Source organism: Leuciscus leuciscus (genome assembly GCF_965113295.1).
Source record: "Leuciscus leuciscus genome assembly, chromosome: 3".
In the NCBI taxonomy this organism is placed as follows: domain Eukaryota; kingdom Metazoa; phylum Chordata; class Actinopteri; order Cypriniformes; family Leuciscidae; genus Leuciscus; species Leuciscus leuciscus.
The window spans coordinates 58,740,266-58,768,241 of NC_138727.1; the positions used below are offsets into that span (position 1 = coordinate 58,740,266).

At 38.7% G+C, this 27,976-nt stretch overlaps 2 protein-coding genes across 10 annotated transcripts in view; both read left to right on the forward strand.

Annotated features, from left to right (window-relative positions):
• The window catches only part of LOC309493759 (uncharacterized protein), a 41,048-nt gene that overhangs the window by 10,795 nt on the left and 2,277 nt on the right, over positions 1-27,976 (forward strand). For 6 of the 8 annotated variants that reach the window (XM_082162988.1, XM_082162990.1, XM_082162986.1 and 3 more), the window contains one exon: positions 27,689-27,775. In XM_082162988.1, the coding sequence (XP_082019114.1) occupies positions 27,689-27,775 (87 nt within the window). Of the gene's footprint in view, positions 1-25,962; positions 26,301-26,475; positions 26,803-27,688; positions 27,776-27,976 lie in introns of those variants that run through there. The other 2 variants (XM_082162991.1, XM_082162992.1) reach the window with 1 other exon arrangement.
• Positions 11,672-17,544, forward strand: LOC309493764 (uncharacterized protein). Of its 2 annotated transcripts, XR_014204047.1 has the most exons (8): positions 11,672-12,425; positions 12,557-12,886; positions 12,989-13,066; positions 13,908-14,024; positions 14,117-14,151; positions 14,274-14,396; positions 14,515-15,638; positions 16,201-17,544. XR_014204047.1 is itself a non-coding variant. In XM_082163000.1 (7 exons), the coding sequence occupies exons 1-7, from the start codon at positions 12,386-12,388 to the stop codon at positions 14,887-14,889; spliced, it is 1,098 nt and encodes a 365-aa protein (XP_082019126.1). In that variant the 5' UTR covers positions 11,672-12,385; the 3' UTR covers positions 14,890-17,544. The 2 variants fall into 2 exon arrangements, 1 of the variants encoding a protein (XP_082019126.1); XM_082163000.1 differs by having other exon boundaries at positions 14,515-17,544.

Consider the following 27,976-nt stretch of genomic DNA (forward strand, 5'->3'; position numbering starts at 1 on the left):
AAGAGAAATGTCAAAAAGTACATGTGCAAAACAGTTTGTTCATTCAAAAGTCAGATAATAATCAATGAGTCTTTCACACAGTCTGTCCATCCCAGACCTGCTGTTCACCAGTCCGGCTCTTCTGAATATGAGAATCTGACTCTTCAGTAGCTCTTCAAGTCTTAGATACTAAACAGTCCTTACATTCATTATTTTCAATCTATATTATATGAGCAATCTCACCAACAGTAATCACATTTTAAAAAATTTGTGAGAACGATTATTTATACTATTGTAGTTGTACTTTTTTCATGTGTTTTTTTTTAGCACATCTGAGCAAATGTGTCTTCCTTAACAATAACAATGCATGCCAAGACACCACGCTAAGATGAAGCACAAGTTAAACTTTACTCAACTTTTGTTGCTTCATTGAAGATGTCCACATCACAACTACCAATGAAAATGAAGAACTTTGTGTGTGAACACACCTAAGACAGACTTTCCATTCTGCAGGGAAGTGATGTTTCTCATTGCTTTTGTAGAAAGTAATGGTTTATGTTCATTAATGAATGAGTTTACCACTGTGAGCTGTTGCTTTATCAAAGTACTTGTGTGAGTAAATCATGTCGGAATATACAGTATATAGCAGTTTATTAAAGGGTTTTATCTTTATTCCTTTTTAAATAACACATTCAATTATAAAAAGGTACACAAGCCATTCAACCTTTTGTTTTGAATCAGGGTTTTGTTTTGAATCAGAGTTCGTGTCAAATTGGCCAATATTACGTTCGCCGAGAGAGCTCAACGTGCTACAACTGAATAAAACACATGTAAATAAAAAATACAATAAAATAAAATAAAAAAACAGAAAATTAAGAAAACATTAATTTTTCAACACTTCATTATTTTGACAACACATGCTGCAAATGGAATTTCTGTATCTGGTTGCGTTGTGAGTATTCACAAGTATTTCTGTATTTAGTTGCGTTGTGAGTATTTGCAGCACAATTCTGTATTTGGTTGCATTGTGAGTATTTGTAGCTGTTTCTGTATTTGGTTGCATTGTGAGTATTCACAAGCATTTCTGTATTTGGTTGCGTTGTGAGTTTTTGCAGCGTGTTTCTGTATTTGGATGTGTTGTGAGTATTCACAAGCATTTCTGTATTTGGTTGCGTTGTGAGTATTTGCAGTGTGTTTCTGTATTTGGTTGCGTTGTGAGTCTTTACAGTGTGTTTCTGTATTTGGTTGTGTTGTGAGTATTTGTAGCGTGTTTCTGTATTTGGTTGCATTGTGAGTATTTGTAGCTGTTTCTGTATTTGGTTGCATTGTGAGTATTCACAAGCATTTCTGTATTTGGTTGCATTATGAGTATTTGCAGCGTGTTTCTGTATTTGGTTGTGTTGTGAGTATTTGCAAGCATTTCTGTATTTGGTTGCGTTGTGAGTATTTGCAGTGTGTTTCTGTATTTGGTTGTGTTGTGAATATTTGCAGCACGTTTGCATTTTGATTGTGACAAACAGGACGAGGCTGGTGGCGTGATTGCTGATAAAAGGAGGAGCGACCACAGTGAAGGACAAGAGATGACCAGGCCTGGATTTTATGTTGTGTTTTGTTTATGTTTTATTATGTGTCTGTGCCCCTCACGGACGACTGCCGCCCACAGATAATAAAACAATCAAAACACAACATAAAATCCAGGCCTGGTCCTCTCTCGTCCTTTATTGTCATCGCTCCTCCTTTTATGCTTCCCCTCCTCCTTGAGAGATACGAGACCGGTGTGTTGCGCAAGTGTTGCTCATCAGCAATCTCGTTCTGTCACGGCCCTCTGCCTCGTCCTGCTCGCCACAAACGTATGGCACAGATTGTTTTTAAGGCCCCTAAAAGCAACTGTCACTGAGATGCTGTTGCATACATGCATGTTTTAGTTCTATTGTACAAGCTTTCCATGACAATAAAAAAAGTTTAAATTTCAATAACATTTATTTAGCGGCTAAAATAATAGACCATGTAGTAATTTGCACATTTACTGTAAATATCAAAGATAAAAGTAAATCATGAGAGCAGTTTCATTTTTAAGAAAAAAAAAGAAAAAAATGATTCTGTTGAAGTTTTATTCACACACAAGGAAAAGCCGAGACATACTGTATATGACATAGGGCATATTGCAGGTTAGAGTACCCAGTGAGCCAATGTATTGAAAAATAATGTAGGAACTAGATTTAAATATAAACATATACTTATAAAATGCTATTTAGGCTTCTGGAGACGTTTTTGTGAGAAAATTTTACTTCCGCATTTGAAAACCGCCAAACCGGAAGTGATGTAATGGGAGGGAGTGCGGTCAAAGTAAATGTTTTGAGGAGAATGTGTGTCTCTCCGTCACCGCGCCGGTGTGGATACTGTCATTCAGAATCACAGATTATACTTTTTGGAAGTGTGACCAAGAGTTTTCACCGGAAAATGTCATCTGAACAAGTAAGTAACATCCACTTTTGTTCTGACCAACTAAGGGGAAAAAAGCATTGCAGTAAATCACGCTGATTAAATCTAACGATCGCTTATCATATCAATAATATTTGTTGTCATCATCACCAGCCTGGCCAGCCAAGAGGTCCCGTACCCCCCAGCATCAACCAGCACCCCCACCTACACAGCAACCATCATCACCAACCCGGCCAGCCAAGAGGTCCCGTATCCTCCAGCATCAACCAGCACCTCCACCTACACAGCAACCATCATCACCAACCCGGCCAGCCAAGAGGTCCCGTATCCCCCAGCATCAACCAGCACCCCCACCTACACAGCAGCCATCATCACCAACCCGGCCAGCCAAAAGGTCCCGTACCCCCCAGCATCAACCAGCACCTCCACCTACAGATGGTGGACAACCAGAATGAGACTTTTACCGCCGCCGTTCCCGCGGCGGCAAAATTGGGATGTGTATTTGCTGCCTTTTACCGCTGAGTGGCGCTGTAATCACAGACTTTGAAAAGTGTCAGTTTATTCTCTTTATGACGTAATCTGCCGCGGCAGTAATCTGAGCTGAGGTCACAGATAAATTCAAGATAAATATTGTGGTTAAACTAATTCAAATTCATTAAATTTAAACAAAGTAGACACACGTTAACATTGTGTGCCCAGTTTTTCTATAATTTAGAAAGGCTATGTCAATAGGTTACTTGTCATTTACTTCGTGTTATTTTAATGTGTTTGTAGATTTATTAACTGAAACATAACAGTGAAATAAATTTAAATAATTTACCGTAAAATTAAAACATTTTCAGGACTCGCAGTTAGGCTACTAACCGATGTCGGTTTAAGCATTCTTTGTTATATTCAGAATTAAATAGGCTTACATGTTGTTATGATTATCAATTGAATTCTTTAATAAATAATCAACCACAATGCCTATTACTGCCGCAGCAAAAATAAACCAGTCGAATTTCAAAGTCGTTCGCGAAATGACTAGGCTATACCGGGTGGCGCAAGTGACAGGGCAAAACAGCAGCAACTGCGGCATTTTAAAAGGTAAGTTTCCTATCTGTTTATTTAAAAAAAAAAAAAACAAAAAAAAAAAAAAAAACATGGCGCTAGATCTTGTAAAAAAAAAAAAAAAAAAAAAACTTTTTTCATTATTTGAACAAAAATGAGACTGATTGAATATGTAAAAATATAAACAAACAAAGCAGAGAATAAAACAAACTTTTAGGGAAAAAATATAGGCCTATTATGCTACAACAGAATTGGTTAACATTAACGAAAGCAAAATATGTAAACATACATTTCAAACAATTAAAACAAAACAAATTTGTGGCCGAGATGTAGGCTATAACTTACGTTTCAATAATTCAGATGACAAGGGGTTCAAATCCCGAACAAACATGGGCTACTTTTTTATTATTAATGCAGAGAGATTTGATAGTTCTAAAATATTGCTACACTATATTGTTTTTTTTCTCCTATAGCCTATATTAAATATTTTATATTTATAAAATAAAATTACCATTCATTTCCATTTTACATTAGGGACCATTTTTATCCAACAGAATGGCTGAATTAACATCTACATAATAATAATAATAAACAGCACAAGGTCTTGTAAAAACACTTTTTTTTTTTCGAGACAGTAAATTGCCAATGTTAAAAAAATAAAAAGAATATAACAAACTTTTAAAACAGAGAAAATAGTAAACCTAGGCTATTCAGGCGATAGCTCTGTGGTCACTGCATTAACAATAGCCTCTCGGAGCTTCAAACGATCTGAGATCGAATCTCAATGTAGCCGACAGTGTTTATGTTTTTCCGTTCTTGATGCTTAAATAGGCATCTGTTTATTAAAGTCAATCATCTTGTTTAATTATCAATTGTACATTACAACATAAATTTGCTACATTCCAGTTGAGCCGCTGCAAAGACGACACATCTGATGAAGGAAGACTGTCAGCCGATCGCACCAGAAAATGAAGATGATGAAGCTCGTCTTTAATCTGCTAAATTATTTTTGTTGTGTGTGTGAATCATTCACGAGATTGAGATGACTGACAGTTATACCCGGCCATAGCAACGGAAGACATTTTTCAAAACAGATCGAACAAATCAGAAAAATACTTTCAATACAGTATTGCTTTCAATTAAAAAATAAACAATGAAAATGTAAAAGAAAAAGAAAATTAATTAAGTTTGAAAACCCATCGCACATTTCAAGGTACGAATAAAGTGTCGGGACAGTTTATTTATTTAAACAGGGTTGCATCGATAGAGTTTATTCCCTTTGTGATGCAAAATAAGAAACACAGAATCTTATTCTTGCAACATTTAAAATTTCTATTGTCAAAGAAATTGCAGCCAAATTAAAAAATTAAAACGGTACAAAACGAAAAAAGTTCAAAGCAACATAAATTAAGAACCGGCGTTTTTCTTTGCCTCTCTCGCGCTGGATATTGTTTTAGAAAGTTTGGTCTCCCTCACTGCGCGCGGCGGGTCTTTCTCGAAATGAAGCATTTCAGCGTAAAAAAAACACCATACAGCTGATAATACTGTATGCCGCTGAGTGTCATCCACACAAATCACGAAAGAAAAAAACTGTAACAAATAGCCTGTGTTGCTTCAAAGATAAAGCATGCCTTGCTGAATTCACCTTACAATAAAACGAGGTGGGTCGCGAATTAAAGAGCTGAGCTCTGTATCTGCTAAATTGAAATTGTGTGTAGAAAACCTTTAAATACAATCAATAAAACTACAATATTTATAATTTAATAAGATATAGGGCCTACATATGGACTTTTGGAGATTTTGAGATTAATCCTTAAAAGAATTTTGCCTTTGCCTGCTCATCAGGCTCAGGCTGGCTCCGACACTCTCCATATGAAAGACGGAACATTAACACCTCTGTCCTGCACCCCCACGATAAAGCAACTATTGCCTTCTCCAAACCCCCCACAGGCTAGCTGAGTTTGCAAAACAAAACAAAGAGTTTGCCACTCGTCGTGGTGTGCCAAAACACTTAATTATAAACTTCAATATTTCATTCAAAACAATCTCAAAACGCTTTGTGACATTTTGAAAAGGCGTGGATGCATTACTGCCACTGGAACCATGAACGCAACAGAATACTGGTTTTGATTTTATTGTTTGTCGTTTAAACGTCATATAGCCTATATATATATAATTATATAATTATAATTATAATTATATATACATAATTATAGGCCTATATATACATTTTTTTTAACAGAACTGCTTTTGAAATTACGATTGGAATTATTATAGGCTACAGAAGTAAAGTCATTGTATAATATTTGTTCCTTAGTGTAAAATGGAAATGCATGGTGATTTTATTTTGTAAATAGGCTATAAGCAAAAAACTATATGTTTTAGAAGACAAATCTCTCTGCATCAACAATAGACTATAAAATGCATTAATAGGCTAATATACAAATATCAGTAGTCGGGATTCGAAACCGTGTCATCTAAATGATAGTAACGTAAGTTCAACCACTCTGCCACGATTCACTCGTTGCGACGTGGCCTAACGTTCCAGTGTGTGTTCGCTCACACGAGCGAGAAGCGCTCTTCATTCAAAAGAACGCGCCGCCGCGTTTGTCGAACACTAATTCAACATGCTAGAATAAAACCTGGCTTTAGAACAATGCATAGCGCCACTCGTCGTGGTGTGCCAAAAAATTTACAATAATTTAGTTTCATTTATTTCAGTGTTAATGTTTGAGTTAACAAAAAATCTCTACAAATTATATTAACACAAAGTCGGCTATAAGAATCCTTTATAGGCTACGTAAAAAAGCAAAGGGCTTACAGTCTTAACATTTAGGCTACTTTGCTTAAATTCGATACATTTATTTTCAGTAGGGCCTAATACATTTGTAGGGATGTAATTTCAGTATGCTTTACCAACGCTATGTATTCAATTAAAGTTCCAAGAGGTCTGGTCTCTATATTTCCTTCCCAGCTGATACTAATATGCAAGTGCACAGCAAAAATTACAACTTGTGCTTGCTGCGAACGCAAGTTATTTAAGGTGTCTTTTTAAGGTAATTTAATGTAAATTAATGTGCAGCAATTTGTACAAATAGAGTCTATAGGCCTACTATACTGTTGTAGCCATTAAATAATCTCATTTAGTATCATATTTGTTAAAATATTATAATGTTATTTTTTTCCATCTATGTTGAATATGAAAAGTGAACAGCACGAGTAAGATAGGATGCATTATATCGAGAGATGGATATGGAGTGGGTCAGACATGATTTTGACCACTTCATTAAGTTTTGTTTAGTAGAAAACCTTTCTTTAAAGTGAATTTCGTTTTCTATAAATTGTATCTTAATTTTAATCAATTTTTCATCTACCAATTGCTGGATTGAATAAGTAAGAGAAGCAAATATAACAGACACTAATCATGGAGGCGCCCGCGCGGTCACTTGCATTGCACGTCAGCTGGAGCGCATCTCATCCTCCTAACTTAACGAAACTCAGCGTATGCCTCACACAGACATGATAAATACATCAAATACACAAAGCTTGAAATGTCTTCTTCAAACGAAATAATTCAAAACGAAAAGAAAAAGGCTACTCTCTGATTATGTCTTTATGTGCATTTCTCTCTAGGTGCGTTCACTACAAATATGGCGATCGTCAACTTCATCTTTGCAGTCGACACTGTCAGAAAACACTAGTTTATTGATAAAAATCAATGCACGCATCACCGGATTTACAAATACACATCTTGCTTGTTGCACGCACACATATTATGTCGAAAAAACGAAATATTATGTTGAAATAACATTATTATTAATAATACATCTTTTAGAATATTTGATTAAATGCTGATTGTTGCGCTTGTTCAATTGAATAAAATGAAAACTTTAATTGTGATAATTAAAATAATTGAAAATTAAATATTTAGTGGGCAAGTTTTGCTAATTTATTATATAGGCTATTATATGCCTATTGCCTATATTAAGTAGGTCATATTAAGACAAGGCATATATTAAGTTAGTTTAGCTGTTATGAGAAAAATAAATCTAACGAAATCTAAAATCTAAATCTAAAAAAAAATTCTAACGCCAATTCAACATGCCAGAATAAAACCAGATTTTTGAACAATGCGTAACGCCACTCGGCCTGGTGTGCCAAAACACTACATTTTAAACTTCAATGTTTAATTCAAAACAATCTCAAAACGCGTTGTGACATTTTTTTAAAGCAGTAGCCTAGCCTATATACATTAAGGGCAGTGAATCTAGGATCTTAACTAAAACGCGTTCCGCGTAATCTCTCAAAAATTATGCCTAACTTCTCCATGTATTATTATTTTTTTAAGGACTGCTTTTGAAATCACTATAAATTACTATGCAATTGTATCGCTCACGAGAGCTCTTCATTTATCTAATTCCTCAATAGAATAGTAAAAATATTCAGCGTCATTGCTCCTAATATCGTCTCTATTTTTAACTTTTGATTCTATTTTTTCAGTTCTAAAATCTTTGGTTCTATTCTGTTGTAGCCTAATAGGCCTATTTATATATGTGAAAAATATGCCTATTAGGCTTAGGGTTTTATATTTAACCCACTTACATTTTAAAATACAGCAATTGCTGCTGTTTTGCACAATGTCCCTTTGCGCCACCTGGCGGTCATTTTGGGAACGACTTTGAAATGCGGCTGGTTTATTTTTACCGCGGTGATTTCGCCGCGGCAGCTGGCGCGGCGGTAATAGGCATTCTGGTTGTCCACCATCTGTACACAGCAACCATCATCACCAACCCGGCCTGCCAAGAGGTCCCGTATCCCCCAGCATCAACCAGCACCCCCACCTACACAGCAGCCATCATCACCAACCCGGCCAGCCAAAAGGTCCCGTACCCCCCAGCATCAACCAGCACCCCCACCTACACAGCAACCATCATCACCAACCCAGCCAGCCAAGAGGTCCCGTACCCCCCAGCATCAACCAGCACCCCCACCTACACAGCAACCATCATCACCAACCCGGCCAGCCAAGAGGTCCCGTACCCCCCAGCATCAACCAGCACCCCCACCTACACAGCAACCATCATCACCAACCCGGCCAGCCAAGAGGTCCCGTACCCCCCAGCATCAACCAGCACCCCCACCTACACAGCAACCATCATCACCAACCCGGCCAGCCAAGAGGTCCCGTACCCCCCAGCATCAACCAGCACCCCCACCTACACAGCAACCATCATCACCAGCCCAGCCAGCCAAGAGGTCCCGTACCCCCCAGCATCAACCAGCACCCCCACCTACACAGCAGCCATCATCACCAACCCGGCCAGCCAAGAGGTCCCGTAACCCCCAGCATCAACCAGCACCCCCACCTACACAGCAGCCATCATCACCAACCCGGCCAGCCAAGAGGTCCCGTAACCCCCAGCATCAACCAGCACCCCCACCTACACAGCAACCATCATCACCAACCCAGCCAGCCAAGAGGTCCCGTACCCCCCAGCATCAACCAGCACCCCCACCTACACAGCAGCCATCATCACCAACCCGGCCAGCCAAGAGGTCCCGTAACCCCCAGCATCAACCAGCACCCCCACCTACACAGCAGCCATCATCACCAACCAGGCCAGCCAAGAGGTCCCGTACCCCCCAGCATCAACCAGCACCCCCACCTACACAGCAACCATCATCACCAACTCAGCCAGCCAAGAGGTCCCGTACCCCCCAGCATCAACCAGCACCCCCACCTACACAGCAGCCATCATCACCAACCCGGCCAGCCAAGAGGTCCCGTACCCCCCAGCATCAACCAGCACCCCCACCTACACAGCAACCATCATCACCAACCCGGCCAGCCAAGAGGTCCCGTACCCCCAGCATCAACCAGCACCCCCACCTACACAGCAACCATCATCACCAACCCAGCCAGCCAAGAGGTCCCGTACCCCCAGCATCAACCAGCACCCCCACCTACACAGCAACCATCATCACCAACCCAGCCAGCCAAGAGGTCCCGTATCCCCCAGCATCAACCAGCACCCCCACCTACACAGCAGCCATCATCACCAACCCGGCCAGCCAAGAGGTCCCGTACCCCCCAGCATCAACCAGCACCCCCACCTACACAGCAGCCATCATCACCAACCAGGCCAGCCAAGAGGTCCCGTACCCCCCAGCATCAACCAGCACCCCCACCTACACAGCAACCATCATCACCAACTCAGCCAGCAAAGAGGTCCCGTACCCCCCAGCATCAACCAGCACCCCCACCTACACAGCAACCATCATCACCAACTCAGCCAGCAAAGAGGTCCCGTACCCCCCAGCATCAACCAGCACCCCCACCTACACAGCAGCCATCATCACCAACCCGGCCAGCCAAGAGGTCCCGTACCCCCCAGCATCAACCAGCACCCCCACCTACACAGCAACCATCATCACCAACCCGGCCAGCCAAGAGGTCCCGTACCCCCAGCATCAACCAGCACCCCCACCTACACAGCAACCATCATCACCAACCAGGCCAGCCAAGAGGTCCCGTACCCCATCAACACCCCCATTGTGTAAATATTGTAAATAGTGGTGGGTTTCTGTGTTATTTCTAATATATAGTTCATCTTTGGTTTGACTTTTTTTTTTGAAAAGTTGACATGTAATGTAGACAAGAAAACATGAAAATGTGTACATTTTGTGAATATTGTTAGTAGTGAGTTTTTTTTTTCACAAAGTAAACATTTTGCTTGAAAGAAAGACCTGTTGTAATGCTACTTTTTCATTTGCACACATCCCATAAAGCTTGATATGTAGTAGGAAGTTATTTTAGTCCTATTTTATCTCAGTCCCTCTAACATTTGGTGAAGGTAGAGTCACAGACAAAACTTGTACTTAAAAATGATTTTTCAAAATGTCACTTTAGACAATTATTCATTATCTACTCTTTTATTCATATATTACACTACTTTTGTGACCCTAAGACTTTCGGAAACCCATTTCAAGGACCAACATAATTCGTCCACATGAGTAATGGTATGTTTCCACAAGAGATTTGAAGAATTTCAAAAATCGGACTTATATTTTTCACCTTTTAGAGCCAAATTATCCCTCTCTCTCTATTTACACAATGTTCTATGACAAGTGCTGAGCTCATCAGTAAGAGAGCTGGGTTTTCTCTGCACATTTTGATATAAAACACATAGGATTATGGTATGTAATTGCCTTTAAAAGGTGAATTTATTAAGATATGTAAAATCAAAGAAAAAGTGGAAAAATGCCCTTAGACGCTGTGAAAGTTGTAGAAACCAGAGCGTTAATTGTGGTTTTCAACTACTCTTTATTGTCAGAACATATCATGACAAACACTTGCCAAACAGGTGAACATTTCACAAATCTGAGGTAGAACATTCAAGCATTTGTCATTTTTCCTTAACAAAATAAATGTAATTTATATTTGCTATATAAAATTAATTTCTTAGTTTCCGCATATGCTAATGGCGGATTTTGTTTCAAGTCTTGAAACAGGTTTGTGTTGCCTGACTTTGATGGCACGTATCTTCAGCACAGTTTGCAGTGCAGGCTGCAATATTAATATTACATGTTTTGTCTCGAAACGCATATTTGACTGTGAACTGATAGTAGTATTAGCTTGAGTTAGGATGCAGATTTACTGTTAAACATATGTTCATTAACAAACACAGTAACATCTGTTAAAAAATGCAACAACCTCTTTTTTATTTGGTAAAATGTAATATTCTGACTGTTGAATTTTATTAAAATTAACCATTGGTCATCCAGTATCATGCATTTAGATCATGATAACCACATAAAACCAGGCATATAGCACCTCACTATCATGGCAAAATGTAACTTTATGCTTTCAATGGTATTTATTTGTATGAAAAACAGTAGCCTAAATACATTATTAAATACTGTCATTGTATCCCATTAGTCCTTTAAAACATTGTCTACATTAATAATATAATACAATTCACTATGTATCCCTCATGGTGCAGTTAATATTACTAGGCTAACGTTACAGTAAATCCATAAATGATGGGAATTTGTAGACGGAAAAGCCTTCTGACATCGTTGTGCACAGTGTTGCTCCTGTTTGTCAGCGCTGTTTCATCTGCGTTTAAACTGGTTTAAATCACTGAGACATGTGTGCTCTTCGCTGAACTCAAGCGCTTCTCACTGGATCTCGTGACGAGACCGATCAGAGTAAACGCCTCTGCTCTAGTGAGCTCGTGCTGCGCTGCGGACCGGTTTGGACTTTGAGCCGAGCGGATTAATGGTCCGTGTGGCGCGCGCGGTTCAAATGAGTTTCGCTACGCTTTTGGGGAATAAACATTATCGAACATTTATCGAAAAAAGGGGGTCAAAAAAGGGGTTGGGGTGACAGTTAGGGAAGTTCACTTAACACATAACACATGGACACTCGTGAATGCTCATGTAAGCTCCGCCCAGTGACACAGACGATCTCAGACGCCGAATATTTCAGAACACCAGCGCGAATTCGGGACAGGCAAAGCTGAGAAGGTTAATTTGTTCTATCCTTCGCGGCCCGGGGAAGACAGAGAAACTAAAGAAGAGAGAGGCCGCATTCGAAGGATCTTCACATTGGGACAGACTTCGTCGCGCAGCGGTGACGCAATCGGCCTTCGAAGGGTGCGTCCACAAAGAAAAAAAGAAAACAAAGAAAGAAAGAAAGAAAGAAAAGAAAAGCAAGATGAAGCTCTGAATCGGAACACAACTACAGTCACTGAACAGAAACAGTAGAGTTTGACATGTGAGATGAGCAACAAACATTATTTTCTCTCCACATATAGATGAGAGCAGTATTATTGCTGTTTGAGTTTCAGAGAGTCGTGTGAGGAACTACTGAGAGTTTCAGACTGATTTTCTGAACTGAACTGATGAAGAAATGAAGTTTCCACTGATAGTTTGTGTGTTTCTGCTGACGGGTAAGAGCTGAAGATCTCTACTAAAAGTGTTTATCTAACATTATGGTGTATGTATCAGTGTACATGAGTAAAGCTGTGTGTGTGTGTGTGTGTGTGTGTGTGTGTGTGTGTGTGTGTGTGTGTGTGTGTAGTGAGCAGTTCACTGTCTGAGAACATTACAGTGAGTGGAACAGAGGGACGAGGAGTGAGCATTACCTGCCCTTATCCAGAAGGAATTATACATGCTTACAGTTACAAGTACTTCTACAGAGGACTTTACGGAGACCGTGTCCTTATACTAGATTCTGATGGAATGGAGACGTATGCGTTCAAGGGCAGATTCTCTCTGAAGAATAATCCTAAGACCAGATCATTTACAGTGACCATCAGTAACCTGATGATGGAAGATGCTGGACCGTACGGATGTAGATCTGGACATGACTATGAAAACTACCATCAAGTGGAGCTTATTGTGAACAGAGGTGCCTGATATTCAACACTGAACACCAATATACTTCATCGTTCATGTTTATTGTTATATGAATATACGTATTATGGCGTGACGGCTTTTCTTCATTTCTCAGCTCCAGAGACAACGACACGTGTCCAGATCTCAACAACCAGCATTAGTCTGTATAGCAGCACTGAACACACCAGCACAGGTACACACACACACACACACACACACACACACACACACTGAACCCACTGACATCTGTACTCATGTGTGTGTTGATGAAAATGTTAATGTGAAGTTATTGTGTTTTCATAACTTTTCAGAACTTAACTTCCATCAAAATATTAATAGGTAGTCTGATTATATTGAATACAGAGATATCAAAGCTTCTAAACACAATTCTAATGCTGCATTTATGATCATGATGTAATTCCTGTAATTACTGGTTTCCAGCTCATTCTGACAAGATAATTCATTTCTTACACAAACTTGGAAACTGAATTTCATCAAAACTTCAACTTCTGTGAAAAATAAACCACAATTGCAACATTTAGAGGTTGTGATGCTCCTCAACACTTGAATCAAATGTACAACCACTGAATGTTTGATGCGTCATTTTACAGATCTTCTACAGGTAAAGATGTGAACACCCACCAGGAAATACTACAGTCGAACACTATCAGCCAAACACACAAACTACACTACCCATAATGCAACTGCAGCCTTATTGATCACATAATCACTCTTTGAAATTAAATTGGTTTGTACATTTTTTGAGACACATTTTATCTACTGTATAAACAAAATGGTGCACAAACCAGCTTCCGATTAATTTGGTTTGACATCAACCGTAAAGAGAAGTGTTTTCTACTGAAGAGTTGAGGTTTACCATTGCAGTTTCACTTCGGTTACACAATATAACAACTGTATATTTACAATATTACAATATCTTTAATAGTAACATAATCAAAAGGATTAATATCTGTTTATTTAACAGTATAATCAGAATCAGTTTGTGTTTCATCATGTAAATATCATGTGTTTAGCGTTGCCTTCAGATCTGGCTTCTGTTGCTGGCGGTCTGGGTTTGGTTCTACTGGTTCTGACTCTGTGTTGTGGAACCTTCATCATCTGTAGAAAGAGGAAGAGGAAATCTAGGACAGGTAACAGTTTGTTATTAAAATATCCAGTTTTTTGTGTTTGAATTGATTTGATTTAATTTGTAACTTTTCTTTTCTATTCATACTCCATTCAGCTTTATTTCAGCAAAACATGCAGCACAATACAGAGGTGAGTGTTCATGTCTTTACCTGTAGAAGATCAGACATACATGTTAAATTATTGTTCATTGATCAACAGAGATAATTATCTATGTAAACTATTAAATTAATGATTTATGTGTTATTTTTCAGACTGATCACATGTCTGGGGAGATTCCAAACACAGACTTCAACGTGGTAACATCTTCATCCAATCAGGCACCTGCATTTTCATCCAATCAGATGCCTGCATCACACCTCAACTACAATACAGAGGTGAGTGTTCAAGTCTTTACCTGTAGAAGATCAGACATGTTAAATGATTGTTCATTGATCAACAGAGATAATTATCTATGTAAACTATTAAATTATTGATTTATGTGTTATTTTTCAGACTGATCACATGTCTGGGGAGATTCCAAACACAGACTTCAACGTGGTAACATTTTCATCCAATCAGACGCCTGCATTTTCATCCAATCAGGCACCTGCATTTTCATCCAATCAGACGCCTGCATTTTCATCCAATCAGACGCCTGCATTTTCATCCAATCAGACACCTACACCACACCTCAACTACCTTACAAATGTCTCTACTCTTTACACATCAGGAACCAATCAGCAGCCTGATTCAAACCCCAGTCACACCCACTCGACCAATCAGGTGACAGATACAGCCGGTGATTATAACTACCTAACAGCAACACATCCACCAAACTTCACAATAGACGAGGATCCGCTGAAAGCTCCACAATTCTGTATAAATTGAGAGTCACGATTTTTTTGTGTAAAACGCAAATCATGATTCTCCCACAATTCTGGAGAAAAAAAACATCGGACAACAAAACAAAATAACATGCAGACTAGAGGTTCTGATAAAATGGTCATTGCTTTGGTCTACAAAAAATGTCAATGTCTCATTCATCACGGTTTCATTATTGGATGAATCGGCGTGTGTGAATACATCTTTTAAATGAACGATTCAATGACCAATACTTTTTTTTTTAAACACTCAGTCGTAACGATAAGCAATGCAATACATTCAAACATGGGCGTAGGTTTAGGGGGGGACGCTAGGTACTAGTCCCAATCAATATTTTGAGATGACAAATTTGTCCCCACCAATATTTAGCAAGCTCCTTTGAACTGCTATTTGGATCTTTGCGGTGCTATTTGGATCGATTCCAACGGCCAAAACAACGACAGTACAAGAAACGCCGTAATTTGATTGGCGGCGGCGTATCTGACAGGCTACACGCGCGGGCCGGGACTACTTTTGTGCTTGCACTGGCAGCGAGCGGGTGGTGTGTGTGTGTGTGTGTGTGTGTGTGTGCGTGCGCGCGCGCGTCGACGACGCCGACGGTAAGTTACCAGGGCTGTCTCTCTGCCACATACAAAGGCCAGAGTAAAACATTTTAATATTCCGTTTTTTGCCACTTTTTGTACTTTGTAGATAGATCAGCTATGCCACCCAAGAAGAAGAAAGGGGACATACGAAGCTTTTTCATAAAGCAGAGTGTAAGTAGGCAAAATAACTAGCCACACAAATAAACTAGCAGTAGTAGTGACTGACCAGGCTTTCAAATGCAGATTCTACTGTGGAAAATAGTATTGATTGGTGATAGTATGTGTTACCATGTTGTTACAGTTAAACCTAGCAGCAGCAATCTTTCAACTAAGGTTAAGAGTATTGATTAGGCTGTGCAGCACTGATAGACTCATAGAAGTCACGCTATCATGATAGAATGCTACGTTAGCAAGTCACTGAATGTTAATTAGCTGACCTTAACTTAGAATCTTGCAGTCAACATAAACAGTGGATCTGAGACATTTTTCGTTTCTACATTCTATTTATGTAATGTATTTGTGAGTGAGTGTAGCCTAAGAATTTAATATTTAAGAATAGAATATATCAATAGAATTTGATATAGAATAGTAGATACAATTTTAGTATTAATGGAATACTGTAATCATGGATAATAATAATAATAATAGATAATAATAATGGATTTGTTGTGTTGAATGCATACTATGATACGTGTGTATTTTATTCATTTGTTCATTATTTAATTACATATAGAAAACTCATTCCAGGGGGAGGGGGAGGGGGATGTCCCCACCAAAGCTGAGGCCAATACGCCCTTGGATTCAAATGTCAAAATACTATTTTAAAAGATGATTTACTCTTATTTTGATCAACACTGTGTTTATACCCAAACTATAGACTTTTATCCCCTGTTATTGAAGTGTTTGTAACACATAAATACGGATGATATGTGGTTGAAAGACTTGTTTTGTTTGTGAAGCTGCTTCATACGTGCCAGCGCGAACACAGATTTGAATGTTGTAGTGTGATGATTGTGCTTTCAGAGGGTAACCAGTCTTTGTTTTAAACCGTTTCACATCACAAGCGTAAGCGGAGCGTGAGCAGCTCATGTGTCGTCACTGCCAATATCAAGCTGTGTCTATTACAACCTTAACACCTTAAAACAGGAATAAAAGACATCGCTTAATTATGGTCATTTATGAATAAGATCGTGTGTGTGTTTGAGTCGAGATCGCCATCTTTTAACGATTAATCTGCTGCTCTAGGACCGATATATTCACTGATCATCCATAAATGAAAAAGACTAAATAAATCTACATTTATTGAACTTTATATTAACTTTTTTTTTTTTATTACTAACCAGAAAAGTAACCAACAACTAAATTTTTTTATTTTAAATAAAATCTAAAAATTACACAAAATTCAATATTCTCTGTAATTAGTACCTCATCTACAGTTCAAATAAGCTAATAAAAATATTTAAAAAAATAGCAGCAAGCAGCGATTATGAGGCAATACACACAAGAAGCAAAATTAGTGGCTAAGAAGTCTGTTTAGACTATTTTGTAGTAATATGATTTCTAACATTATTCTCTAAACAGACATTTACACTGATAGTCTGGCGCTATGGAGTGGGTTAAACTGTTTTTAATGGCAGGCTAGCAGATACCGTTGACTCGCGCTAGCCTAGCACCGGCGAACTATGCAACTGGAAGGACTGGGTGAAAAATAGTTGAAATCTGTCTCCACTGATAAATAACACCCAGGCTAACTTGGAAATGAGGTCCGATGTCCAAAATCCTGAACCACCCCTTTAAACAAACCAGCCCTAATCAATACATTTACTTACTTCGCTGACATTATTAAATTAGTAGTTTATGCAGCTCTTCTTCATTAAATTAGTTGAGTTGACAGAATTAGTTGATAAACTATATGTAGGAGCATTGCTTGTTCCTGTCACGGTTTTTAAGGTGAGAATCCGTTATAAATATGAAGATTGTATCTTGAAGATTGTATTGTATTGTATTGTATTTCCTATTCAAAAGATTGAAGTTTTGAAAAAATTATGTTGTAAAAAAATAAACAACTTATGTTCTGTTGAAAGTGAAAACCTTTTGTATGTTGTATAATTATTCATCTAGGTAACGAAAATATATATTTCGGAAGGGCCTCTTTGGTTCATTTGGCCTGGGGCCCGACCTTAATGTAGGGGAGAGCTGCGCAGGGCTAGTTGTGTATTTACGTACTAGTTGCCATATTAACACTATATAGAGAAAAAAATTGCACTAAAATCCAGAAATCTTTGGAAGATATCACTGAACATGTAACCATAGCTAAATTGAATTTCTTACTTGTGTTAATTTTTCATCTCTATTTTTGGTGTTTATTTTAAATTAGACAAATCTGATATTATTTTAATCTCCAATCTGTTGTTTAACAGTTTATATGGTTGTTTAATGCTTCGCTAACCAGCAGAAGACACTAGCAGGGTTTAAATCCCAGTTGTGTAGGCGGGGCATGTTGTCACACTGTGTTACAATGAGCCTCTATTAGAACTATGCTATTATATTCTATACTCTTATGAATTCTATTGAGAAAACATGAGAAAAATGTGAATACAGACAGAGTCAATGTTCAGAAATTATTAATTATTATTTTGAACTATACTGTATAGCTGTGTTTTCCAGTGTGTTGTCAAACTCAAAAATTATTTTATTTTTAATTATAAAAAAATTCCATTATTTTATATGAAAAAGTTAATAATGGTATTTTATTGAGGAAATAGTTTAGTTTGTCTTGTATATTTTATGTTATTAGATCAGATAGCATTTTAATCTGTCATATGGTCATGTTATAATGTACTCCACCTATGGGGCATGTTGTCACAGTTCACTTCCATTCTTTCGGGGTATATCAAGAAAAAAGTATTTGCTGTATTAATAAAACAAAACCACATAATTGTACTAGACATGTGTGAAATTAATGTGGGGAAAAAATAAATACTCTGAACCTTAAGTAGATTTACACAAACTGAGAAAGTCAAAAAGTGTTACCACAGGTTTGCCTCTGCACTGTTAAAAAACACTCTGAAATGTATGGTAAAAAAACGGCAGCTGTGGTTGCCAGTATTTTAGCGTAAAAAAAATATGGTAGCAATCTTACTTTGGACTTACTTATAAAAATATATAAAAAAATAAACATCAGCAGGACTTAAATGTGTAGTAAAAAAACAAAACATCACCTGTGGTTCCCAGTACTTTACCATAAAAAATACAATAGTAACCTTTTAGCTTTTACGGGACAAGCCTTATAGTTCATAAACCGATAAACATTATCATTCAATTTCTCTTAAGTATTCAAATCTGCTTTATACCTTTGTAATATATTGATAACCACCATAATAATACAGACGGTAAAAAGGAAAACCACATTATTCAAAGTTCATTAGTTTTCCACAAATTGAGAGCGAAGCACATGTCAATGTAATGAAGGACCACAGTGTCATACACACAAATACAAAGCGCCATCATGGTGACACACACATGACTCCAAATAATGCCATAAACATTCATTAAACAATATATGATATAATATAAACCCCAAATGTATAAAACTGATAACAAAAACCAAGAAGAAACATAATTATTTAAATGAAATAACATCAAATGTGAAGTGTCACACCGGGACTTCTGGGAATGTCCATTTAGAGAAACAACAAGCACAGAAAATAGAGACGAGCAGAAACACAAGAACTACAACTGACTTCAGCCACAGCCTTAGATGAAATCAACTGAAGAGAAAAGAAGACATTAAATCTGTGAAGATCTCAGCAGAGGAGGATTAATCAACTCCACAAACAGCATTACCAGCTTCACTTATTACTAACTAGACTGACTTTATTTCTGTCAGACGTCTACAGTTCTGTTTGAGAATTAACAGAGGTTTAGATGTTAATGATTTATTGTTTCATTCAGGGGCGGACTTTACCATTAGGCAAAGGTCGGCAATTGCCTTGGGCCCCGAGCTACCTAGGGGCCCCCAAAATGCCCCATTAACTTATGCTTAAGGGTTTTTTTTTTTTTTTTTGTGCAAATTATATATTTCTAAAACTCCATTTGCGAAAAACGGCATCAAATCATTAATGTCGCAGACAGGAGGGGGCCCCCCCACCTCACTACATTGGACTACTCCATTATCTCACTTACTGCGCATCTGCGAAAGTGACAAGGCTGAAATGCGCCAAAAAAACTGACGGAGAAGAAGTGATTGACAGTGATAGACAGAGTGTACAGAGAGAGTGTTGACAGTAAAAATGAAGCGAAGCTACCCAAGCGGTGCTGAAAAAAGGAGGAAGCGGGAGGAGAGCAAAAAGTTTTTAGCAAAATTGCCGAAGGTAACAAACTTTTTTGTGATGCCCGGCCCCGCTGACAATGACAACAACGCTAACACCATCACGACCGTTAGCACTGCTGCTAGCGAGGAGGAGCTACCCGTTGCTGTCGACAGTGCCAGCCCAGGCTGCTCAAGCGATATTGCTGCTAACATTAAAGTTACATGCAAGGCAACTTTACAGGATGAGGAGGATCCTTCAACTGCAGGTAACAAAACTTCCGCGTTCACTTTCAGTGACAGTGATAATAATGATGACGACGTCTATGACGAAAAAGACGACAATTCCAATGATGAACAACTAATGAGTACTAGCAGTCATTCTGACCAATGTGTTACACTTGAACTTGAAGATGACCCAGCACTCTGGCCAAAACATCTCACTGACAAAGAGCGCTGCTCAATAGTGCAGAGAGGCCCAGTTCAGAGCAAGGACAGAATTTATCCTAAAAATCAAGAGGGCCGAAGATTTACAAACAGCAATTATTACCTGCAAATGAAGAATGGAGAAAAAATAAAGAGGTCCTGGCTTGTGTACAGTGAAAAAAATGACTGTGTTATGTGCTTTTGTTGCCGCTTGTTTGGTAACCGAGAAAAGGCCACTCAGCTAAGTGCGGATGGGTTTAATTACTGGAAAAATCTTTCTGCACACTTGAGACAGCATGAGAGGTCTGCAGAACACATCACAAACATGGATGCTTGGCGCAATCTTTCACAGAAACTACAAACCAACACAGCTATAGATCAGGTAAACCAAGATCTAATTGCTCTTGAAGTAAACCGCTGGAAAGAGATTTTAAGACGACTTATTGAGTAAACCGCTGGAAAGAGATTTTAAGACGACTTATTGCAATTGTAAACCATCTGGCAGAGCACAATCTTGCATTTCGTGGCCACTCAGACAAATTGTTTGAGTCTGGTAATGGAAATTTTCTTGGACAAGTGCAATTAATGGCTCAGTTTGACCCAGTGATGCGAGAGCATCTGAGGAGAATTCAGGCAAAACAGCTAAGTGACACCTATTTAAGCAAGAATATCCAAAATGAACTTATTTCCCTTGTTGCAAAATGTACAACTGATGCAATTGTAGAGAGAGTGAAAACAGCCAAATACTATGCAGTAATTATGGACTGCACTCCAGACCTCAGTCACAATGAGCAGCTCTCAGTGGTGCTACGAATTGTTAATTGTGAATTATCGAAGGGTGTCTCCATCCATGAGCACTTTGTTGGATTTCTTCAGGCACTTGACACAACAGGAAAAGGCTTATGTGAGACATTTTTAGGCCAACTAGAAACACTAGGATTGGATCTTTGCAATTGTCGAGGCCAGTCTTACGATAACGGGAGCAACATGCAGGGTAAAAAGCAGGGAGTCCAAAAGAGAGTGCTGGAATTAAACGACAAAGCGTTATATGTTCCTTGTGGAAGTCACACACTGAACCTTGTTGTTGGTGATGCAGCCAAGTCCTCTGTGACGTCCATCAGCTTCTTTGGGCTGATACAGCGACTTTACAATCTTTTCAGCTCCTCAGTTCAACGTTGGAACATTCTCAAAGAACATGTCAAGAATTTTACACTTAAAGCATTGTCAACAACCAGGTGGGAGTGCAGAGTTGAAGCTGTGAAAGCTGTTCGCTACCAGCTGCCTGAAATCGTGAAGGCAGTAACTGCTCTAAAGGAGTACGCCACAGAGAAACGAGATGCAGATGTTGTCTCAACAGCTGAAAGCATCTACAAGGAGCTGCAGAGATGGCCTTTTGTGGTAAGTACCATAGTGTGGTACAATGTGTTGTTCCAGATAAACAAAGTGAGTAAGATCCTTCAGAGCCCCAAAGTTTCAGTTGAGACAGTGAGGGAAGAAATCAGGGCAGTGAAAGAATTCCTTCAGGAATTTCGCAGTCATGGATTTCAATCTGCGAAAACAGATGCCAGGGAGATAGCAGAGAAGCTTGAGGTGGAGATGAGCTGGCCTGAGGTGCGTCAAAGAAGAAAAACCAAACAGTTTGAGTATGAGGGAACAGAGCAGACTCAGTCAACTGCAGAAGAGCTCTTCAAAAGAGAGTTTTTTCTACGTCTAATAGATACAGCTCTTGTCACAGTAGATAACAGATTTTCCAACATGGAAATCTTCTATGTGCTTTATGGATTTCTCTACTCACTCGACACAATGAGAAGCACTGAGAAGGAAGGGAAGCTGGATGAATGCTGCCACAGATTAGAGCAGAGGATGGATGACATTGATGCAGAAGATCTGAAGCTTGAGGTTAAGGGTGCAGTTAGGTCATTCCCGCCACATGTCTCATCACCATTTGAGATGCTTGACTATATATATAAAGAGAATTTACTTGACATATATCCAAATTTGAGTATAGCTTTCAGACTCCTCCTCACTCTCCCTGTTACAGTAGCTTCAGGTGAGAGAAGTTTCTCATCACTGAAACTAATCAAAACGTACCTCAGAACAACTATGTCACAGGACAGGCTGTCTGCTCTAGCTGTTCTCTCCATCGAGCAGGAAGTCAGGAAGTCACTGGATATGGAATCAGTGATAGCAAGATTTGCTGAGGCCAAAGCTCGCAAGGTCAGATTATAGCGCTTTAGACATGACAATACAGACACTCACTCACTCACTCACTCACTCACTCACTCACTCACTCACTCACAGACACACACACACTCACACAGAGACACACACTCACACAGACACACACTCACTCACTCTCACTCACTCACTCACACACACTCTCACAGACACTCTCACACAGACACACTCACTCACTCACTCTCACTCACTCACACAGACACACACTCACTCACACTCTCACAGACACTCTCACACAGACACACTCACTCACTCACTCTCACTCACTCACTCACTCACACAGACACTCTCACACAGACACACTCACACTCACTCACACAGACACACTCACTCTCACAGACACTCACTCACACAGACACACTCACACTCAGACACACTCACTCACACACAGACACACTCAGACACAGACACACTCACTCACACACAGACACACTCACACTCAGACACACTCACTCACACACACAGACACACTCACACACACACACACACACACACACACACACACACACACAGACACACTCACTCACACACACACAGACACACTCACACAGACACTCTCACACAGACACACTCACTCAGACACTCACTCACTCACTCTCACTCACTCACACAGACACTCTCACACAGACACACTCACACACAGACACACTCACTCACACAGACACACTCACTCACACAGACACACTCAGACACAGACACACTCACACACACACACTCACTCACACACACACACACACACACACACTCACACTCACTCAGACACAGACACACTCACTCACTCACACACACACACACACAGACACACTCAAACACAGACACACTCACTCACACACAGACACACTCACTCACACAGACAGACACTCACTCACTCACTCACTCACTCACTCACTCACTCACTCACTCACTCACACACACACACACACACATAGATCGGATGAAGAAACTCAATGTACATAAATACATTCAAGAGAGAGGAAGAGAATACAAAGACATAGAAGAAAGGTGAGATGAAGGGAAAGACGGACAAATACAAATAGAAAAGGGAGAAGGAGAAAGACAAAGACCAAAGAGAGAAGAAGAAAAAGACAGGCAAAGACCAAAGGGAGAAGAAAAAGACAGGCAAAGACCAAAGGGAGAAGAAAAAGACAGGCAAAGACCAAAGGGAGAAGAAAAAGACAGGCAAAGACCAAAGGGAGAAGGAGAAAAAGACAGGCAAAGACCAAAGGAAGAAGACGAGAAAGATGCAAAAACAGAGACAAGGGAAATGAAGAAATGGTCAGGAAAAAAAGGGAGAGCAGGAGAAAGTCAGTGAAAGAAAAAAGGTAAACATTTTAAAAGGTAAGTTATTTTTACTAAAATTATGTCTCCATAATTGATCACTTATTGTCTTGTGTGTTTCTTCTCACTTTAGTAACACAAGACAGAAGTCCAAAAACAACATGTAGCAGCAAGCAGATCCATATAGAAGATACTATCAGAAAGCCAACCAAGGTAAATGACAACCAATGGCAGCTCTTCCCTGTGTAAATAGACAATACATATTATTGTACAGAGAAAATTTTATGTAAATACAATTTTACAGAGGATGCATCTGTTAAACAGAATGTTGTTCTGTGTTTTTTTTTTCTTCTTTTTTTCTTACAGATACAACTCCAGATGTCTAGACATCATTGCTGTGTGAAGACTGCTGAAGAGAAGTAACAAGTAGGGCTTTCTTAGAAAAATAAGGATTGGCAAAAGGGGGGAAACAAGAGATGTAGAGGGCCCCATGTCTGTGTTTGCCTTGGGCCCCAAAATGTCTACATCCGCCCCTGGTTTCATTTGAAGTCACCATGATGGTGATCGGTATTTGCTTTAGTTGGGCTCTTGACTTTCTAACATTAGTTTTTCTCTGGCTGCTGTAACTCTGTGTTTATAAGACACGCTGGTTATGGCAAGAACATCAGAGAAAAAATGAATCAGGTGATGTTGGATATGTTTTGATGATGACATGATTATCATGTAATGGTCTGATTCATTGAGCTCTTATAGAGACTTGTCTTTGATTATACAGGTCATTCATTTTACATTATTGATTGTAGTAGCTCTATGATTGTACAGCATGTGATCCATCAGTGTTGTGATAATCTGAAGAATTTTTTAAACATTGTGTACAATAAAGGTTTGAACTACTGTATCTTTCAGACACACTCAGACATCAAGAGTCAGCATATGAGTCTCAACAATGGTGATGATAAAAGTGCAGTGCATGATGGGAGCCATCAATCAAAACTCATCAATATCTCCCAGCATGCATTGCAGCATGAATAAATTATGCTGAATTGCTTTAGTATTTTCTTTTATTATTATATCTGCTTTTATTTTTTATGTTGTTTTTGTTGCAGCTTTTTCGTAGCTTGTTTTGTGATGTTCAGAGTTTTATCTGATTATTTTGTTGATTGTCACCGTTGTTGAGATTCATACGCTGAGTTTTTTACCGTAATCTTTAGTTCAGTGCCGTAAAAACTAAAATATTTCTACCATATTTTTTACGGTAAATCCCTTGCAACTAGCTGCCAGTTTATTACCGTAAACTTTAGTTCAGTGCCGTAAAACATAAATATTTCTACCGTATTTTTTTACGGTAAAGTACTGTAAACCACAGCTGCCAGTTTTTTACTGTAAATTTTAGTTCAATGATGTAAAACATAAAAATTGCTACCGTATTTTTTACGGTAAGGTACGGTAAATGCAACGGAAAGGCTTTTTTTACAGTGTACTTCCAAAATCCGCTCATTTAACAGTATTTTACTGTAAAATTACATGAATTGTCCCATGAGAGCTATTACAGTTTTTCACTGTATATAGTAAGGGTACATACTGTTAAGCAATTAACATGCCTTTTCCGTTGCTTTTTTTGTGTTTTTATCTTTAAAATGATGATTTTTATTTATTTATTTAATTTTATTTTTTTACAGTGTGATCGTGGGACCCTGGTGTAGTTCTAGCAACTGCATTTAGGCTTCACAATTCATAAAAGTTGTTCATATGTGATAATTATGTTGCAGGACAAAACATGTATGTATCCTAAACTTTTGTCGTTGTTTTTTTTGCGCTAATCCAGAAGCCTATGGGAAAATCCTATTGTGTTTTTGTGGAGGGAATCAGTGTGATGTGAACTGCCGGCTGGACTACAAGTGTAAGACTCTTCTTTATTATGACGATGAGAACTAGAGCAGAGCTGGCAACCCGGATGCCGAAACACTACTGACTTTGTGATTGGTAGATAGGTGGAGGGTGGAACTTCAGGCCAAAACACAACATGACAACATCAACATCAGTTGAGGGCTGCAACTTCACTTTTTAAATTACAATATACTGGCCGGACTACTGTTGTCAGTGATATAAGTATTTGAAATGAACATGATTTCTTAATGTCTAGTGACATATCAGGGCAATTTTATGATTAATTGAAATACATTTCTTATATACGGTTCCTTTAATACTGTTACGTTCTAGAAGAGTTGTTCACTGGAACGCTGTGTGAAACACTCATATTTTACACACTGTGTAAATGTCACAGATCCTCATTCCCTCTTATAATGAAGTGGATCATCTCTTCCTCACAGAGTAAAACACTGCTTATATATTTAATAAAGTTTGGTGAATCATCACTGATGTCATGAAGAGCTGGATGTGGTTAGAGAGACAGAAAGGGGAAGGAAATATATATTTCAGTTGCTGACACACATTGTTCTCTCAGTACGGAAGAGAACAACAGTAACGTTTGTCACACAGAATTTGGTATTTTATTTAAGCGAAACGCTTGTCAAATTTCAGCATGTTGGACGTCCTGCTGCTCTTTTCCAGCATCTGTACAGGTGAGTTTGAGACTCTCAGCTCTTTTACACAGAGTTTTACATCTTCTCTTGTTTTTCCTCTGTTATCACATGATCATCAGACTCATATGGATGATATTTGTAAGTTATTATTCTGGCCTGCTTATATCTCTTGCTCACACATAACAGCTCTATATAATGATATTTGTGTTTTCAGCTGTTGTTGTTGGAGCTTCACAGACAATTACTGGATACAGAGGAGAGAGAGTTGACATCAGATGCTCATATGAATCTGGATATGAATCAAATTCAAAGTATTTTTGTAAAGGGGAGTGTAACTATGGAAATAAAAACATCATGGTTGATTCAGGATCTCCAGCTAAAGACGAGAGATTCTCTCTGACTGACAACACAACGGCCAGAGTTTTCACAGTCACCATCACTGATCTGAGAACAGAGGATGAAGGCCAATACTGGTGTGCTGTGAGGAGGACTGTGGCTTTGACTGATCTCTATTCAGAGATTGTGTTGCTGGTTAAACTGAGTAAGTGATTACATTTGTTAATAGCAGAAATTAACTGCATGGAAACAAGCTGAGAGTGAGAGATCAAGTCATTAATCTTGTACAACCCCAGATCCAGAAAAGTGATCATTTTGTAAAATGCAATACAATCAAGGATCTGTGATTTGATTTTTTTCAGCTTGATTTAACAAAGGAACGATTTCCAATGTTTTCACTGAACAACTTAAAAGAAAATCTCTGACAAAGATTCTGTCATCATTTACTCGCCCTCAAGTTGTTTCAAACCTGTATGAATTACTTTCTTCAGCTGAATACAAAATATTTTGAAGAATGTTAGTAACAAAAACAGTCGATGGACCCCATTTTAAAAAAATACCATGGAACTTCATGGAAGTCAATGGTGCACATCCACTGTTTAGCTTGAGCATGCTCCAGGACAGATGTTTGCTTTTGCACCTTTAACTGATGAAAGTCTGGATGGGACTGAGAACTCAAAGTCAGTTTTTTCCCCAAAAGCAAACTGAAACATGGACTCATCATCTGACCACAGCACACATTTCCACTGTGTTTTAGATCATCTGAGAAGAGCTCGAGCCCTTCGTATAGCTTTCTCCTTCAGCAACTCTTGATTTTAATGCGGTTTACATGTCCCAACTTTTCTGGATTTTGGGTTGTAAGCTGACTCATACTGAACTGTTGAATTGTTTGTCTGCTTATACTTCAGTGTGTTGAGTGTAAAATACAGTAATAGGCCTATAGTGGCTGTGTGTTAAAGTGACTTTACTGGATTTCTTTGGCACAACAAGAAACAAAAGTGATAAAAACAGAGATTGAATGAAAGATTGTATGTATTTTAAATGAACTTCAGTGTCAGTGTTTTAAGTTGATCTTTCCTGTGACCCTTCAGATAAAAACACCACTGAAGTTTCAACCATCAGCCCTTCTTCAAAAACACCGTCATCTTTCAGTCCAACAGAACTGAATCCACAATCAGGTCAGTTCCTCTGTCTGTCGCTCTTTATGACTCTTATTTCTTCAATATTGTGCTTTTAAATGTACTTGAAGTCATTTATATATATTAGATGATTCCTTTGAGATTAAATGTGTTAAAGTTGTTAAAGACTGAAGGTTCAGTCCTCAGATGTTTGCTCCCGGTTATTAAAATGTACAAATTGCTTTGGATAAGAGAGTCTTT

Excerpts from the sequence above, each read along its gene's own strand:
- LOC309493764 (XM_082163000.1), top strand. The coding sequence starts at position 12,386 with ATGAAGTTTCCACTGATAGTTTGTGTGTTTCTGCTGACGG. Across the intron at positions 12,426-12,556 it reads TTGTGTGTTTCTGCTGACGG|TGAGCAGTTCACTGTCTGAG; the intron begins GTAAGAGCTGAA and ends GTGTGTGTGTAG. Across the intron at positions 14,025-14,116 it reads GAAGAGGAAATCTAGGACAG|CTTTATTTCAGCAAAACATG; the intron begins GTAACAGTTTGT and ends TACTCCATTCAG.